This window comes from Micropterus dolomieu, linkage group LG02 (genome assembly GCF_021292245.1).
Source record: "Micropterus dolomieu isolate WLL.071019.BEF.003 ecotype Adirondacks linkage group LG02, ASM2129224v1, whole genome shotgun sequence".
NCBI classification, from domain to species: Eukaryota; Metazoa; Chordata; class Actinopteri; order Centrarchiformes; family Centrarchidae; genus Micropterus; species Micropterus dolomieu.
This window is the reverse complement of record NC_060151.1, coordinates 29486403-29503535: the sequence shown is the minus strand read 5'-3', so window position 1 is coordinate 29503535 and position 17133 is coordinate 29486403. Positions and strand designations below refer to the sequence as shown.

The window sequence follows — 17133 nt, the reverse complement described above, 5'->3', positions numbered from 1 at the left end:
GGTTCAAAGTCACCAAAGTAAATAGTATGTTATATAATAGTATATAGTATAATACTATATAATAGTTGTTGCTGTCAACAGCGCTGTGTGAGATTATTGTCTTGAATATGACTGTTGAGAGAGAAAAGGCACTTTGTTGTTTGTTACAAGATGTTTGTTTCATTCAGTGATCGGTTCTTGTTGAAGTTCTGATGTCTCCACGTCTGCTAAACACAACTTAAACTGTAAGTACTGACAATAGTCTAGGCTACTTGACATTTGACTGCTGATATTACATTGTATATCTTCAAAGGAAAACAACAAAATACTGTTGCCTATTGTTGTTTACTGTCATTTTGAGGAGTTGCTCCCTTGTTCCATTTCTCCCACATCTGCCATAATGGTCAACACAAAACTGAGCCATCTTTTAGAGGAGTCTGTGAAGGTCCAAGAGACTTTTTCAGTTCCGACTGACTGGTAGGGAAACTCAGCCAATTAACCATAGTGGAGTCGCCAAGATCATTAATTTTGTTAAGAAAAGTTCACTTTTGGCTCAGGCAAAGATGCCAACGATGGTCGTTCAGACTTGGCCTCGTGTGACTCTAACAACCAAAACAAATGTCGTTACAACAGCCAGGAACGAACCAGCAGTATTGATGATCTGCATGAAAACACAGCATTTGAGTCTCGTAGCTACAGATTCAAGCACTTGTAGTTAGTGACTTTTGTTTGAACTAGAAAAATATCCTAGATTTAAAAAAAATATTTATTTATAAATATTGTAATTGTGTACACATCTGATTGCATGAATTCACATACTGATTTGCGGATGTGCACATTTTGTCTGTGTTCACATTTTGATGAGTGTGTGTGTGTGTTTTGCACCATATTCACTTAAGCAACTGCAGCAAAAATGTGAGCATTTTTTCATTTGCTATTTTTTTTATTTTGCTTTACATGTTTCACTACAAAAACACAACTTCAGCCTCCAGAATGACCATACAGTTGAATCAGCACGTCTCTAAAACAGTTTCAACACAAACAGATTATAACCATCATGAAGGAGGATTTACTGCAGGACATTTGGATTAGACTGCATTAGTTGAGTTTCGTACATGTGCTCAAAGCCGACAGAAAGGATTTCCCTTAATTAAAAACCAGGTTATTGTGATAAATAAAAAAATCAAAAGGGGTTAATAGTTCAGCACTTTCACATCTACAGGACAGTTGTTGCCACGGCAAAACTTGACAAGACTTAATATTGACATTTATCTTTCAAACCAAATTATTATCAATGTAAAGTTCAGTTTAAGTATTTTTTAGAGCAAATGCTGCTTGTTCACTTTAGATATAATTTTACATTAAGGTACACTAGTTCAGATAGGTACATGATGGACATGTGTTCCTCTGACCTCTAAAATACGCTCCTTTAAGTTTCCATTGACAGCATTAGTTTAATTCTATGTGCAATGTAATCAATACACACCATCCTGTTTTCAGTTATTTGAGAGGGAAGTTTTATGTAAATGACAAATCTTTTCATCTTTTCTTTGCGTAAAATCTGGATCCTTCAAAAACCTTGACACGCTGGTATGCCAGGCTACATATACCTACATTTGTTCGGTGCTGCTTAAACAATTCATTGTTATTCATTTATTAATTTTACACCCTTCATTTTAGAGAGAAAGCAGATGCCATCCAGAGATGAGCAATTTGAAGAAGAAGAAGGAGTGAGCAGGAGCGCCCCCGCTGGTAGTTGGTATGTTGCCGGCAGCTGTGCTGTTGCTGTTGTTGCTGGTGGTGTTGGTGTCTGAGCCAGGAAGGTGGCGTTGTTTCCAACTAATAACACTGCTGCCTGGAACCAAGAGCCGCTCTGCTCACCGCCAGATCACCCTGAACAAACAAACAGGACAGATGTTCAATGTGTCCTACTGATGTAATTCTTATCCATTGCTGCTTGCTAGTGGCCTTTTATGCACTCATTTAACACCTTTATTTTCTATTTAAACACTTTTCCTTGGTAACGTTATTAATTCAATTAGAATTGGCTGTGCTAGTAGCGGAACTTCCCCACTATGTTGTTTATATATTATTTTGGTTAGTTCAATCCCTTTGATACTCCACTAAAAGTTCAGAAAGTCAAATTACATTGTTTTGTTATATAGTGACTAAGTAAAGTAAATCAAACACTTGATTAACTTGTGTAAAGTGTAACTGGACGTTGCATATCTATTTTTGCTAATATGACCGGATGTTGCAGATTGACCGAGGAGCCCTACATGTCCAAAAACAACACCAAAGGTCTTGACCATTACTGGGGCACAGCACAAGAATACAGGGGCAGGTGCCCCAGTAAAAAGTGTCTGGCGACACCTATGGTCCTGACTGACATGTCTAGATACAATGTAACTAATACTTTATCACACAGAACCCACCAGGGAACTTGCATTCATGGCATAGGGTTAAACGAGGGTCGAGAGATCTGAATCTCAGGAGTTTCTTCTTTAAGTGAAAGAACTGCAGAAAATCTTCTTCTGCAGGAATGAGACTGTTACGTTGCGTACAAAAATCTACTTTGGGATCCAAAATTGTGTTTGGTAAACACAAAACAAAAGAAAAACAGTCTGCTCTTCACCTAGTTAGTGAGTTAATGTGCTAACTACTGTACCTCAGCCTTCATTGCAGGGTGTTACTGGAAAGACTTCCTTCCGTTGGGATATGCAAATGTTAGGATCATTAGGCGAAATGTAGAATGAAAATCGAACTTTGGACATTGCAAGCACTTACGTTCAGTCAGTACAGGTGACGCTAAGGTCGCCATCATTCCCAGTGGACTTGAAGGTGATGTAGCCTGGCCGGTTGCTGGTGATCTGGTTGTTGATCCAGGAATTATAACGGGACACTCTGGTATAGACTCCTGGGAAATCAGATTTGGCACAGTCTATTCCAAAACTCACGATTCCCCCCTGGATCCAGCGGCCGCCCTGCTTGCTCACCATCGGACCTCCTGAATCCCCCTTTAAGGAAAGAAACATTTAGGAGAAGGAATCTTTACAGAAGTTGAATTGTAACACAAACACAGGTGTAAAAATGATCACCTGACAGGAGTCCTTCCCTCCAGCACTAAACCCAGCGCACATCATGTTACTTGTGATGTTGCCCACTCCGTAGGCACAGGTACACTCTATGTTCCCCACAACCGGCAGCTTCACCTCCATTAGGTTTCCCGGGTAAGGAAGGGGCACTGAGGAGACACAAATTCAGTTTAGTAAACAACACAAGAGCTGAAATGTGTTTTAAAATGTTTTTACACAAAATGAATATTTTTATTTTGTATAGGCTTCGGCCATCGCATAAGCACAGTACTAATAGAGCTTTTTCCACACCCACCACTCTGCTTATACATTGGGGTGAGACGGACAATCAGCTCCCAAGAGCCACTAAAGAGCTAAGATTGAATATACTTGTACACACGGACCTTTACAGTGTGCTATCTTTAAACAAACATAAATTAGCTAGCTCGTTGTATGTACTGTATGTTGTGGTCATAACAAGCTAGCAAATATTAAATTTACTAGTGTAGTAAATATTGCAATATTAAAACACAAAGAAATTTAACTGTTCTCTCCTTTATCAAAGGAAAAATTCAGTGATGCTGTTGTAGGGTACCTTTTAACCCCATAAGTGTATATTTGTAAAACAAGCACACTGTATGAGCCAGCTTGAAATGAGAATAACTTAAATTAAGCCCACTTGTAGTTTAATGAAATGTCCTCCTTTCAGATCCATTTTTATTGCAATTATGACTAAAGGTGATCACAGCATTTTCTTTGCATTGTTTTAAATTACTGATATAAAGTGCACCTACTGTCTATTTGTCTGCCAGTGTTATCATAAAAGTGAATTTGATGATATTGACCACTTTTGTGACAGTTGCATCACATGTAAACATCAGCTAATGTGCACATTTATTTTTTATTTTCAGGAAGAAAGATGAAATTAAAAAGGAAACAACATGTCAAAAAAGAAGCGTGTATTCTTTACCAAAAGGTTACTTCCTTAAATGGTACCTGCCACCTATTTCCAGGAAAAACGCCTAAAATAACATACCCAAAATAAATCAGTAATAACTCCTCAACCATTAGGCCTAGATGCATAATTTGAAAGGTCAGAGGCAAAGGACTATGAATCAACTGTAAATGAACCTATTTATTTTTCTATTAAAGAGTAAACGGAGATGCAATAAAGGAAAGTATGATATTTTCATCCACGCTTGGTATAAAATCTTTTAATCTTTTAATAGCAATATAACCATTAAAACCATCATCCAACTCATTGTAATGCAACTGAATATCTTCTAATACACCTGGAATACAACTGTAACTGTAAACCTGTAAACCTTACTATTACTATGCATTATCATTTTATGTACATCGAGAGAAGCCAAACTAAATTTCATAATATAAGTATAATGACAATAAACATTAACATTTCTATTCTATTCTTACATAATTTATTTTAGCCAAAACGGCCTTTCTTTTGGCTTTGACGTTGGCTAAGGGAGTTTGATCTGTCTGCTCTCTGTGGCCCCTTCATGCCTCAGAATTCAGAGTGATGGGAGCTCGGCCATTCGGCGCCCTAATCCAGCCTTTATGGCCAACAGCATCACTAGCTCATTCAGATCGAGGGTGATTACTTTGGATGGTTTCTTTCCTTCTCCTCACAGGTCAGAGGAGGGAGCTCCGTCATCAGAGCGCACTCCACCAGAGGAATCTCCTCCTCTCTGTTGCTGCACAGAGGAATGACAGTGTAAGACCTTTGCGCTTCTTTGTCATCCCCTTGTTCTAATTATTATTCGGTTTTATCTGCGGGACATCTCCCTGTTCTCCGTGACTCACTCTGCGCTGAGTGTTCTGTCAGAAGGATTGCTGTCAGTGAATGTGCTCGGACCCCCTCCTAACTGCTTGGTGACACATGGAGAGCTGTCCTCATTGTTGGCTCTACTCCACTCCCGACTTATAAAATATTTAAACTAATTCACAAAACTGTGTGTGTTTATTAATGTCACAGACAGATTATGATAAACGTATCCTACACACAGATAGTTACAGGAAGGTTTTGTTGCTCCCCTGGGCAAAGGAAATTTCTGAAATAAAACAGTTGTTGCCACCATCGTAGTCAGACTCTAAAAATAAATGTAACCCAGGTACTTTCTAACCCACCTCCAGTTCCAACATCCCCAAAGCCGGTGACCCAGGAGACAGTGCCCTTGTAGAAGGTGCTGCTTGGGGCTGCCAGGCAGACAGGCTGGATGTAGTTGGTGAATTTCACCGGTGAGGAGAGCTTCAGGAGGCAGATGTCGTTGTCATAAGTTTTGGACTTATAGCCGGGATGAATGATGATCTTTGACACTTTCCGAGACACCTGATTGGGGTTTTTTCCCTCTAGACTCTGGAGACCCAGAACCACAGTCAGAGTGCTCATGCTTATGTCTTCTCTGAGGTAATCAGAAGAGAAACAAAACAGTGCAAAGTCATGAAAAGCAGAACTCAGACACTCAGGCCCTTTTAAGACAACTTCTGGTATAAATTGTATCGAGCCTGATAGATGGAGAGATAACAGAGAGATATCATTCCCAAAAACTACAAATTTTTATCCTCTTAATATTATAAATCATTCCCTCAACTTCGTCATTCATGTGCTCTGTGACATTTTTCATGACCTCAAGTCCAAATCACAAAGTTGTTCCCTAAAATGAATAATTTCCGTGAATAGTTTCCGTCTGCACATATATTCCATGTTATCTGGTGCAGTGGAGAACTCCATAAAACTAAGGATGAGGGAATGTTACATTCTCCTTGTTACATCCACCCCTCCGCTGGTCATGATGTACATATCTATATGATGGTGACTTATGTTTCAATTTCAATTTCAATTTAAATTTTATTTATATAGCGCCAAATCACAACAACAGTTATCTCACAGCGCTTTTCATAAAAGAGCACGTCTAGACCGTACTCTGTGGTGTTATTTACAGAAGCCCAACAATTTTATGTGTCTGTTTTTTTCCCTTAGGTGTTTCAGGTCTGGGTGACGAGGGGAGAAACTCATAAGAGGGGGTTGGGTGCTTGGCTTTCGCTCTTGTCCACCTTCCAGCCATGGCAGCAACAGACCACAGAGAGGGCTGTTGATTTGTATTCCTTTCTCTGATATTTCTGATGGGACTGGTTGTTTAGTTTTCGTTATTTCTGTTTGTTTAGTTAGGGATTGGTTTAGGGTAGAGGGGAAACCTCCAGATCCTACGGCCCTTGTGGGTTGGTCTGGAGGGCTTCCCTTTCTTTTTGTCTTGTTGTTTTGTTTTGTTTGAATTAATTTTTTGAATTAATTTCAGGTTTATTTCAATAAACTTGTGTTTTTTTTGCATAACTCCTGGACTCTTAATTATGTTCGACCTCCATTGTAACGAGCTTTGGTGGGGGTCGTAACAGGGCAGTGTTTCTGGGCTCCAGTGTGGCCAGCGTATACTAGACTTCCTGCTCTGTGCACCTGGCTTGTTAGCAAGAATAAATTTAAAACATTAGAATTTCAAAATAAAACTTGTGGTTAATGTTTTGCAATGTTGCAATTTGTTTAGGTTTAGGCATCACAACTACTTGGTTAGGTTTAGGAAAACATCATTGTTTGGGTAAAATAACTACGTTACTTATATGATATAACTTAACAGTATTAATAATAATAACTTTTTTATAGCACCTTTCACGGGACCCAAGGACGCTTTACACATAACTACAGAGACAGAACAATAAAAAAGTCATTCAGGATTGAATGGGGGCTGCGACACTAAAGGCTCTGTCCCAAAAAGTCGGTAGTCTAGTGTGGGGGACAGAAAGCAGGCCCTTGTTGGTGGACCACAGATTCCTTGAGGGGTGTAGGGGTGGAAAAGATCCAGTAGGTACTCGGGGCAGTGGCATGGAGATTTATAGGTGAGGAGTAAGACTTTGTAGCTGATGCGGAATTTGACCGGGAGATAGTGAAGCTGAGCAAGGATTGGGGTGATGTGCTACTACAACCTAGTGTGAGTTTGACATGTGACTGGGATGAAAGGGTGGAGTCCAAAATTACACCAAGGTTGCGGACTTCCTGGGATGGAGCAACCATCCACTTTGAGGAGTAGATCATCTACCCTCTGGAGCAACGGCTTGGGGGCCACTAACATTAGCCCTGTTTTGCTGCTGTTTAGTTTGAGTAGGTTATATGACATCCAGGTTTTTATTTCATTCAGACAGTCAACAAGTCACAGAGGGGGAAGCTGAGTGGATGGTTTGGTGCAAAGATACAGCTGTGTGTCATCAGCATAACAGTGGAACCTGAGACCATGGTGACGTATTATCTGGCCAAGGGGGAGCATGTAAATGGTGAAAGTGAAGAACTGTTTCCTATTAGAGAGATATGACTGGAGCCAGGAGAGTGCTGAACAGTTGAGGCCAACACATTCAGATAGACGGTCGAGAAGGATGGGATGGGAAACTGTGTCAAAGGCTGCTGAGAGATCTATAAGAATGAGGATGCTTATATGTCCAAAATCAACAGTGAGGAGGACAGTGAGGAGGTCATTAGTGATTTTAATAAGGGCGGTCACAGTGGTTTAGTGTGCTCTGAAGCCAGATTATAGGGGTTCATAGAAATCATAGTGGGACATGTGTTGAAGAAGTTGGGCAGTGACTGCTCTTTCCAGGATTTTGCTCAGGAAGGGAAGCAAAACCTATGCAACAGCTAAAAACAACACACCAGTCTCCAGGGTGAAAGTCTGGTTTCTGGCCCACCGTCCATCCCAACCACCACCTTATACTGACTTATTTTTATCCTACACCTGCCTTTAGCTTCCATAAATGATATGACAGGGCTTCCCCAACTGCACTGAAGTATGATGCCAAGGGGCTTCCCAGTGCATTATAAACTGCCGCAGGGGTCTTGACTATGTGTCCATATGTGACGACTTGGGAGTGAGAATGGGTTGCATGTGCAGATATCTGTTCATAGAGACTAGCTTGAGGGAACACATTTATTTATTTAAAAGTGCAGTAAGTTCGTGACTCACAGTGTTTTCACGTGTTTTTTACTTTTGTTATTATTAAAATAGCAATTATAGCTGGTTTAAACAGAATATCAATCTGGCCACTGACTTGCCAGAGGGGCTCTTGGGCCACTCACTTCTGGTTAGTTCTTTAGCTACTTAGGGCAAAAATTAAATCTAAAATGAAGCCAAAACTCTTCTTTAAGTGCCTATTTTTAATTTTCTCCCCTGTATCTTAGAGCAGTTCTTCCCAACCTTGTTGGCTGGGGACGTTTCAGTATGTATCATTGTCTGCTTGCTACTCGTCATCACAGGATGAAATTACACAGATTTTCTCCTTGATTGATGAATGATAAAATCATTTAAAATACAGCAGAACTATATTGTTCGTCTTTCCTGTCCTGTCAATCATCTCGCGAACCCTCAGATTTATCTACTTTAGAGCACAGCCTTAGAAAGGTTGTTTACGCCACTGCATGGCATGTTGTTTTTTGTCACGGCCCCACCCTCAATGCTTACCCATAGAAGCAGTGAGCAGCAGTCAACACCCATTGATTGTTAATGAGGGATCCTCCGCAGAAGTGGGACCCAGAGTCTTGCAGACTGGCCTGCCAGGGCCAGCTGCCTGCAGAGGCCACCTGTCCTCCAACAATCTTAGTGTTGAGCGGAGGCTGACCACACACTGAGGAGAGAGACAAAGTGGGGAAATAATAACAATAATAAAGCTATTAACAACATGTTTACGTCCCAAAAACATGTATAAAATGTCTCAATGACAGACAGATAGGGATAAAGAAGTGTGAGTAGAAACTTTGACTTACCATTGAGTTGTGAGTGAGAATCTGAAAACATGAAAGAAACCAAAAAATACAATTAAAAAAGCAATTTTGTATTTATATTTCTGATTAGGCTATGTCTTAGCAATATTGACGTACATTGTAGGAATTGTGTGATCTTTTGCAACATTTCTTACTAAACTTATTCAAACACAAATATTGGATAAGTGACAAACTTTTAACCATGTCCTCTCTCAGCTAACAGGCTGGAAAATAATGGTCCAGTTTCAGAAAAAGGACTTTGCATTTGTTAAGTCCTTATTTTCCATAATTTCTGCCACATTCAGTAACGAAAGGATTTGCTGTAACATGGAAGACAATTTACTGTCACGATCCTGGGCCCTGTTTCAGAAAACAGGCTTAACTCTGAGCTTATCCCTGAGCTCTGTGTTGATTAAGCCTGTGGTGGGAAACTCTTTTTGGTTTCAGAACAACTGATCAAAATTAGTTCAATCAACTCTGAGTATGTTGAGCCTGATGGAAGCGGTGCATGGGGATGAAAAAAAGCCATCATCAATGGAGCTTTGATACTAAGATTCACTGTGGCAACGGGTAAATAAAGATAAAGGCAGAACCTCCATTTTAATTGGGTAGAGCTATAAATATGAATGCTGCCAACGCGGACCATGATAGGCTCTAAAATGCAGGAGTGGAGGAAGAATCAATACGTTAACATTAGTACTTTTTATACAGCGTTGCTCATTCATCATTTACCTGACTGGAATTTCCTTAATGAATGAACGTGCTGGAATTATCCTATCCTATTCCATTTTAAATAGGAAGGCTATATTTAATAAGCTGTAGCCTAACCTGACGGGACAAAATTCCGGTGACAACTGGCTACATGATTCCGAAAATACAAACTCACTGTAAAGTTTTAGACGTCTATTTTACATCAATAAAATCTTGCTCATTTCATATTTTATTAATGCTGTCAAGACACATTCTGAATATAGGCTATGCAGCTAATAATGAAAGACTCACTTTTAAACCACATTTAGGCCCATTTGTTTCAGCTGCACCACAGTCATCCTCACTCAGAGATAGTCACATTATCTCCAGTAAGATAACTATGATAGGAATGTTCCAATCAAGACTACATTATGAAAGGTTACTGTTCATTGATCAGTTTTATAGATACTAGATTAGTTTAACAGTGATTTCTGCAGTAATGTATCCCACAGTAAATGTTTTCGGTGCAACTGTCACAGTGTTATACCTAAAGACGGACACAGAATATTCTGTGAATACACAATTATTCTGTGCTGCAGATAAATCCACAATGTGTGGCGATAACTCTCTGCCCTTGCAGCGGTCATGTTCAAGGTCATATTGGTCATATGTCCTTTGGTATCGACAGAAGGACAAGGAAATGAAACGGTGTCAAACAGCTGCCTCAGGCGCCGCAGAAGGGGAGGAGTCAGAAAGAAACTGATGGTTTTCCAACTTATCCTGTGAACCTAACCTCCTCCCGAGTATGAAGGTATTTTTGTGTCTTTTTAATGCAAGCCAAAAAAAAGTGTTTTGAGGGCATATTTATCGCACTGCAGTCAAAAATCAACTTTGTAATTAAAAATAAACAGGCTTTTTTTGTGTCACAAAATGCTTTAATTGCTATTATGTCATATTATTTGATTGCAAGTCAAAAAGTTTTCCTTGTGAGTCAGAAAGTTTTGCAGGTTAAACGTTTTGCAAGTGAGAGAGTTTTGCAAGTTGAAAAGTTTTGTGAGTCGAAAATGGTCAAAATTAAAGATTCTATTGGTGGGTTTGACTGACCAATCATGGGTTTGCATTGACCGCATGGCCACGCCCACAATCCCCTCGCTCCGATGGCTCCGAGCAGCACTCAGCTCTACTGGAGACGGCGTTGTAGGTTGTAACGTGAACAGGTTAGATGGAGGTAAATTGAAGTTATGTCGCTCATTTCAATAGAAATGCTTTTTAAATGTATGATTTTTGAGGCATGATTTTATGATTTATTTATATTTACCATTGGCAAGGTAACGGAGTGTATCGCTGTCTCCTTTTTTAGAATGACATGTATAATCATAGACATAATATACATAGACGCCCTACTGACCGCTACTGCCTACTGGTGCGGACGAGCCGTGGGGCCGCCATCTTGAACCAGTCACACGCTCCACACTTTTCATGCGGGGTTTTTTTGCTGCAAAGGTCATACGTGTAGCTATGACACAGGATCCATGGTTCAGCCTATTTTAATGTTCACGGTGAGCTTAACAGTAATAGAATATTCTGATATATGATATAAAGTGACCAGACGTCCGAGATCAAAACTGGGAACATAATCCCCGAAAAGGGGGAAAAAACGGGGACATTTCCAGTTTGACTATAATTTTTTTCTATTTTAAATTAATACTATTATTTCTATTCAAAGTTTTTTTCTGTATTTAGCCAGGGACAGGCAGCTGAAGTCTGGGACGTCTGGTCACCCTATTATATGTGATGTAGGCTATGATAGGTACTTTGCAAATCACTCACTATAAATATGATAGAGAAGCAGAAACAGATAGTGAGAGTAAAGTCAGATATTTTAATCATCAATTTATTATTAAATGATATCTCCAGTCTGCTTGAAGCTTTTTATATTTGTCCCTCTTGACATTTAGCAGCCCAACACACAGACACACACGAACGCTTTGCATGAGCTAAAACCCCTGATAGGACTGTTTTGCAGAGCGTCTTTCTCCTGCTCCCTTTCTGCAGTTTGGCAACGTGGTGCAGCCTTATCCTCAGAAACACAGACACAACCAATGACAACAAGTCAGAACGATGGTTGTCGATGCCAAACTGTGTCTCCTCAATGAGTTCCCCAAGCAGAAAAACACCCTCTGTTCCAGTCTGAGTCTGTCTGTGTTCAGATCATTTTAGTCTTGTCTGCTCTGTGTTTTGATGTCTTGATCCTTGTTTCATTCTGTTTCACTGTTATATTAGGCATCTATCTGTTTAGTCTGTGGGTTGTCTTATTTTGAAATGGTCAGGGAGGGGTGTTTGTCGCGTACTTGGTTTTGGTCTGTTTTGTCTGTGTGCATGTTTGCCCTCTGTATTTTGATTACAGTCTGTCTGACTTTAGTAAGTAAGAATGGGAATACTACCTATAATGTATTACAAATGTACAAAAGGTTAGATTGGAGTTTTAAGCTGAAAGTAGAAAATGCTATAATAAATAACTCTTATCCATCGTCAACCGCTTATTCTGTGTACAGGGTCGCAGGGGGGCTGGAGCCAATCCCAGCTGACATTGGGCGAAAGGCGGGGTTCACCCTGGACAGGTTGCCAGTCCATTGCAGGGCCACACAAAGACAAACAACCATTCAAACCTAAGGACAATTTTAGAGATTGACTTTTATACATACATTGACTTTTATTTTGGCATAATCATGAACTTCCTCTTAAGATGCAGTTACTGTCTGGGGCAACTGTTTTGATAAAAGCCTCATCCTGAGTTCCCTGTTAAGATAGAGTTACTGTCTGGAGACTGTCTGGGGCTTTTGTTTTGAAAAACAAGGTCCATGCATAGCTCCTTGTTAAGATAAAGTTGCTCTATAGGGCCTTTATTTTGAAACAACAACTAGAGATCCCTGTTAAGTGCAGTTACTGAGACTTTCATTTTTTTTTAAATGAGGTCAATCCATTGTTGCTGGCTAAGATAAAATTACTTCCTGACATTCCTTTTATGATAAGGTTACCACAATGGGCTTTTACTGAAGATGCTGTGTGAGATTTGTGTGTGTGGTGTCACAAATGCGTGTGTGAAAGCAATGTAAAAACGTCCGCCTTTCTGCCTCCCTCGTAAAAATTCTTATCTCAGGTCCTTTGAAAATCTATGTGGCAGTTGGCTGGGACTGTTGTCACTGTGAAGCTGACTGTCCCAATGGTGTTTATTTGTTTGCCTCTGAAGTTACATGTTAGCACCGGCACAAAATCCCCGAAGTTTTGGTGTAAAACTGATGTATGAAGAGTAACAACTGTGGCGAGGAGAGTTACTTGAAGACCAATTTCAAATAAGATTTCAGTCAGTTAATCCTCCCACTCTAGTTGGGAACAATCCATCTCACTCACTATATAAAGGGCTTAAAAGTACATGAAACTTATCCTTGTGACTGTGTCTAATTTAAAGGTATAATTTAAGTGAGAAAGTTTGATTAACTTGAGACATTTTAAAGTGTGAATGGCATTGGATGAGTGAGTTTGAGTGAGTTTTTCATTTTAATAATGTTTCAAAGAAAGTTGAATACTTTAAAGAGTTTGAATATGATTTGAAAGTTGAATGATAAGAAAGTAGGAAAGATGTGGAACATTTTTAATATTTGAATAGAGTTTCTAGCTCAAAGTATGAATTACTAGATGACAGTTGAAGAAGGTGTGAAAATGGTGAAATTTTTAATATTCCTTCCATTCATTTGAATATAAACACTGTCCTGGAAACAGGGGCGTAGGTATAGAGTGCAGACAGTTTAGCCGCGCTGGCACCCCTACTGTACAGGGACCCATGTCGGGAGTAGGCCCGGCTAGGTTGGGAGCTGAACTTCATCAGTTACATGGTAAAAATACAACTCAGCCCATCATATAACATTAGATTTACAAGTCACTTTATACATGAACAATGCTAAAGAAATATGGGATATATGTAAATGTCCCCTCAAATGTGCACATCCACCTTTTCCACGGTGTCAGTCAGTAGTTTTTCCCCCCAAAAAGCCTGTAGCAAGCAAAGTATAGGCTAAAAGAAATATATTGCACAGAAATATATTGCACAGATTCTACAGAATTAATAATGTATTTTCTTTGGTATTTATTCAAATGGCCTTTGTATGCATTTATTCATTTTAGCTGACGCTTTTGTCCAAAGCAACCTACAATTGACACTTCGCTAAGCCACGGCCCCCTTAGTTACTGTTGCTAAGTCCAACAAACGGCCGGAGCTGTTAGATTTTTATCACGGCGCTGCCGTTGTCCATTATTGCACAAATATTTACAAATTTGTTGGAAAAAGTGATCTCAGAAAGAACCAGACAGGTTTGCAGTTGCATTGTAGACTTGACGGTTGTATTCAGGCTCAAACTGACTCAAACGGATGTGAAAAAAATTAAAGATAGAAGCTAAAGCCTACCGATCACACAGTACAAATGAACCACTGCATCCCCCGACGATTGAGACAAAAGACAACGATATTAAGGATCAACACTGTTCCTGTAAAGCTGGGTAGGCCTCTATTCATTATTACAATCGTTATTAAGCAACTAGGGGTTAAGTTTCTTGCTCATAGACACATAGGCGGATGTGTCACAGTGGGCAATTGAACCTGGGTCTCTCACACCAAAGGCATCCCTTACCCTCCGCCAGCACCACCCCTATTGGTATGCAATCATGATTGCTGGGTAATATGTGTATATTGTTTCCCAATCTATTTGATCATGTGACAAGAAGACAAGATTTTTTAAAATACATTTTATGGGTGAAACGCAAAATCTGACGAAGATCAGCAGAGCACACCTGCATGCTAGCAGTCATACCATTCAAACATAAAAGTTGGTTCAAGTAGACACAGGAAAGAAAGGAATAGGAGGAGAGGGTTGCATAGCTCCCAAATTTGATTGTTTTGGAATTCTTTACTACTTTTTCTACGGATTCTGCAGTTCCCCTGTTTAAGATGCTGTTATCATTTCAGGGTTAGGTTGCCATTGAGCACCTGTTTGATTGTGTCTGTGTGCTTATAGGCATTAAACTGTGTGTGCTCTGTAGCTGGCCAGTTTTCAGGATATTGTGTTGTTGATAAGAATTGCAGCGCTCTTCTATTTTATTTACCATAATATCTGGCCTCTCTGTTGAAAGGAATGCGGTTGCCGTGATTCATGAGGTTATGGAACTAAAAATGGCCAAAAAATTCTGCAATCATTTCAGCACCACAGTGGACACTAAATCCGAATCATATTAAACAAAGTCTATTATTTTTATGACTATTATTATTAATCACAAAGGTATACAGAAAGGAAAAGGTCTTGATGTTTCTCTCATAGGATGAATGCAAACAGTGACTGACAAAAAATATAGAATTTATTTCTCTCAGCTGCCCTCAAATTTCCTTTCATAATGATCTGCTAATACAGAGTAGTCTGTTACTGTCATACTGCATGTTAAACAACAACACTGAAGCAGTCCTTTGCAATGAATGTATGCTATTTCACTTTTATGCATCCAGGCGAAGTTATAATTCAGTCTAAACAAAGCCATGAGTTCAGTGCAAAACTATTTTTATTCCATTACATTTAACGGATGTCTATAGTTACTGCTCACGTGCAGATTAATATCTTTTTAAAAATGCAATATATTATTTACTTTTACTTAATTTCAATATTCTACTTCCTCTGTGCACAGTGAGGAGGGTTCTTACCTTGTGTCAGGAGAGTCAGCAGAGTTGCCACACAGATCACTTTGTAGAAAGCCATCGCTGAAAGTACATATCATCAGAAATGCACCTGCTTTAATACCCTTCTTCTCTCCTCCCTCCCTCTCTCCCTCCCTCCAACACAAGCCCAACTGTCCAATGACACGCCCAACATCTCACCTGTCACCTGTTTCACAAAACATCAAAAATGTCACATTTATGACCTAAGTACATTTACTAAAGTACTGTTCTTAAGTATAATAATGGAGTACTTGAGAATTTCCACCTTCCAACTTCAAATAAGTTATAATCAAGCATGTAAGGAGTCTAGCTAATAAGTATAGCTATGTTAATATTAGAATACAGCTAGGTTGTTGAAGTTAGCATGCTATTACCAAAAATTTTAAATCCTTAACTACCAACCAGTTTGTCTGCCTCTAACACCCCACATAATAGTTAAGTTATGACTATGATTTGGATTGTGATATTAAAGATAAGAATAGGCCCAAATATGTGATGTCACTCTTTGACACTAAGCCTAAATCTTCTATGCTGGCATTTCACTGGCACGCTGCTACGTAACACGGCCCCCTGGGGATTGGATCGTCTATCGTGAGCTTGAGTGGATGATATGAAAAAAGAGAAGATCGCCCAACTATAGTTGTAGCTGAACAATGAAAGCTAATTTCAACTGCTTTATATTCTGCTGGGAAAAACCCTGCACACATTTCAAATACTAATGAATAAACAAGTCAAACAGCCTCGGGCTTCCTGTGAACAAATTAACTTCATTTGGAACAAGATGAACAAGTAGTCATTGTCACCACAATAAAGCCAAATGTCAGTTTTTATTGCATGCCATGTGCATCCATTACTTCAAGAATGTTTCTCAGCAGGTTTTTGCAACAGACGGCCAACCTTTAGTCCTTAAAACAGATAAAGTTATTATTATAGGGGATTTTAATACTCATGTGGACATTCAGAATGATATGTCTATCTGATAGTGCTGTAGCTAAATTTAAGAAAGCGATTCCATGAGCTTTTAATTTATTACCATGTCTCAAAGTAATGGAGGGCTCCTATGCTAATTTCAGTCCCTCCCAAATTGATCATCCTATTGATAGTGCTGCAGGCTCGCTGCGAATGACACTCGACTTTGTGCCCCCTCTAAAAAAGAAGATAATAAAATAAAGACGGTTAGCTCCATGGTATAACACTGACACTTGCAAAGAAAAAGCAAATATTGCGGAAACTTGAGAGGAATTGGCGTTCCACCGAACTGGAAAATTCTCGTTTAATTTGGCAAGATAGTCTTAAAACTTATAGGAAGGCCCTCCGTAATGCCAGAGCAGCGTACTACTCGTCATTAATAGAGGAAAATAGGAACAACCCCAGGTTTCTTTTCAGTACTGTAGCCAGGCTGACAGAGAGTCACAGCTCTATTGAGCCAAGTATTCCCATAGCTCTCAGTAGTTACGACTTCATGAGCTTCTTTAATGATAAAATTCTAACTATTAGAAACAAAATTCACCAAGACCTGCCCTCAATTGGCACCAACTTATCTCTTAACTCAGGAACCTTAGAAACAGCTGTAGAACCAGATATATGTTTAGACTGTTTTGCTTCCCTCAATCTTTACCAACTAACTTCAATAATTTCTTCATCTAAACCATCAACCTGCCTCTTAGACCCCAGCCCGACTAGGCTGCTTAAAGATGTTTTACCCTTAGTCAGCACCTCTATACTAGATATGATCAATCTATCTTTATCAACAGGCTATGTACCACAGTACTTTAAAGTAGCTGTAATTAAACCTCTTCTGAAAAAGCCCTAAC

At 39.5% G+C, this 17133-nt stretch overlaps 1 protein-coding gene across 1 annotated transcript; it reads right to left on the bottom strand.

Moving 5' to 3' along the window:
* Nucleotides 1-2768: 2768 nt before the first annotated feature.
* LOC123967417 (serine protease 33-like) lies at nucleotides 2769-11042 on the bottom strand. Its single transcript, XM_046043513.1, has 6 exons — nucleotides 10983-11042; nucleotides 8875-8895; nucleotides 8573-8778; nucleotides 5202-5476; nucleotides 3078-3223; nucleotides 2769-2996 (listed from the first exon to the last, which is right to left on the bottom strand). Exons 1-6 carry the CDS (start codon nucleotides 11040-11042, stop codon nucleotides 2769-2771), a joined length of 936 nt encoding a protein of 311 aa, XP_045899469.1.
* Between the last annotated feature and the right edge of the window lie 6091 nt (nucleotides 11043-17133).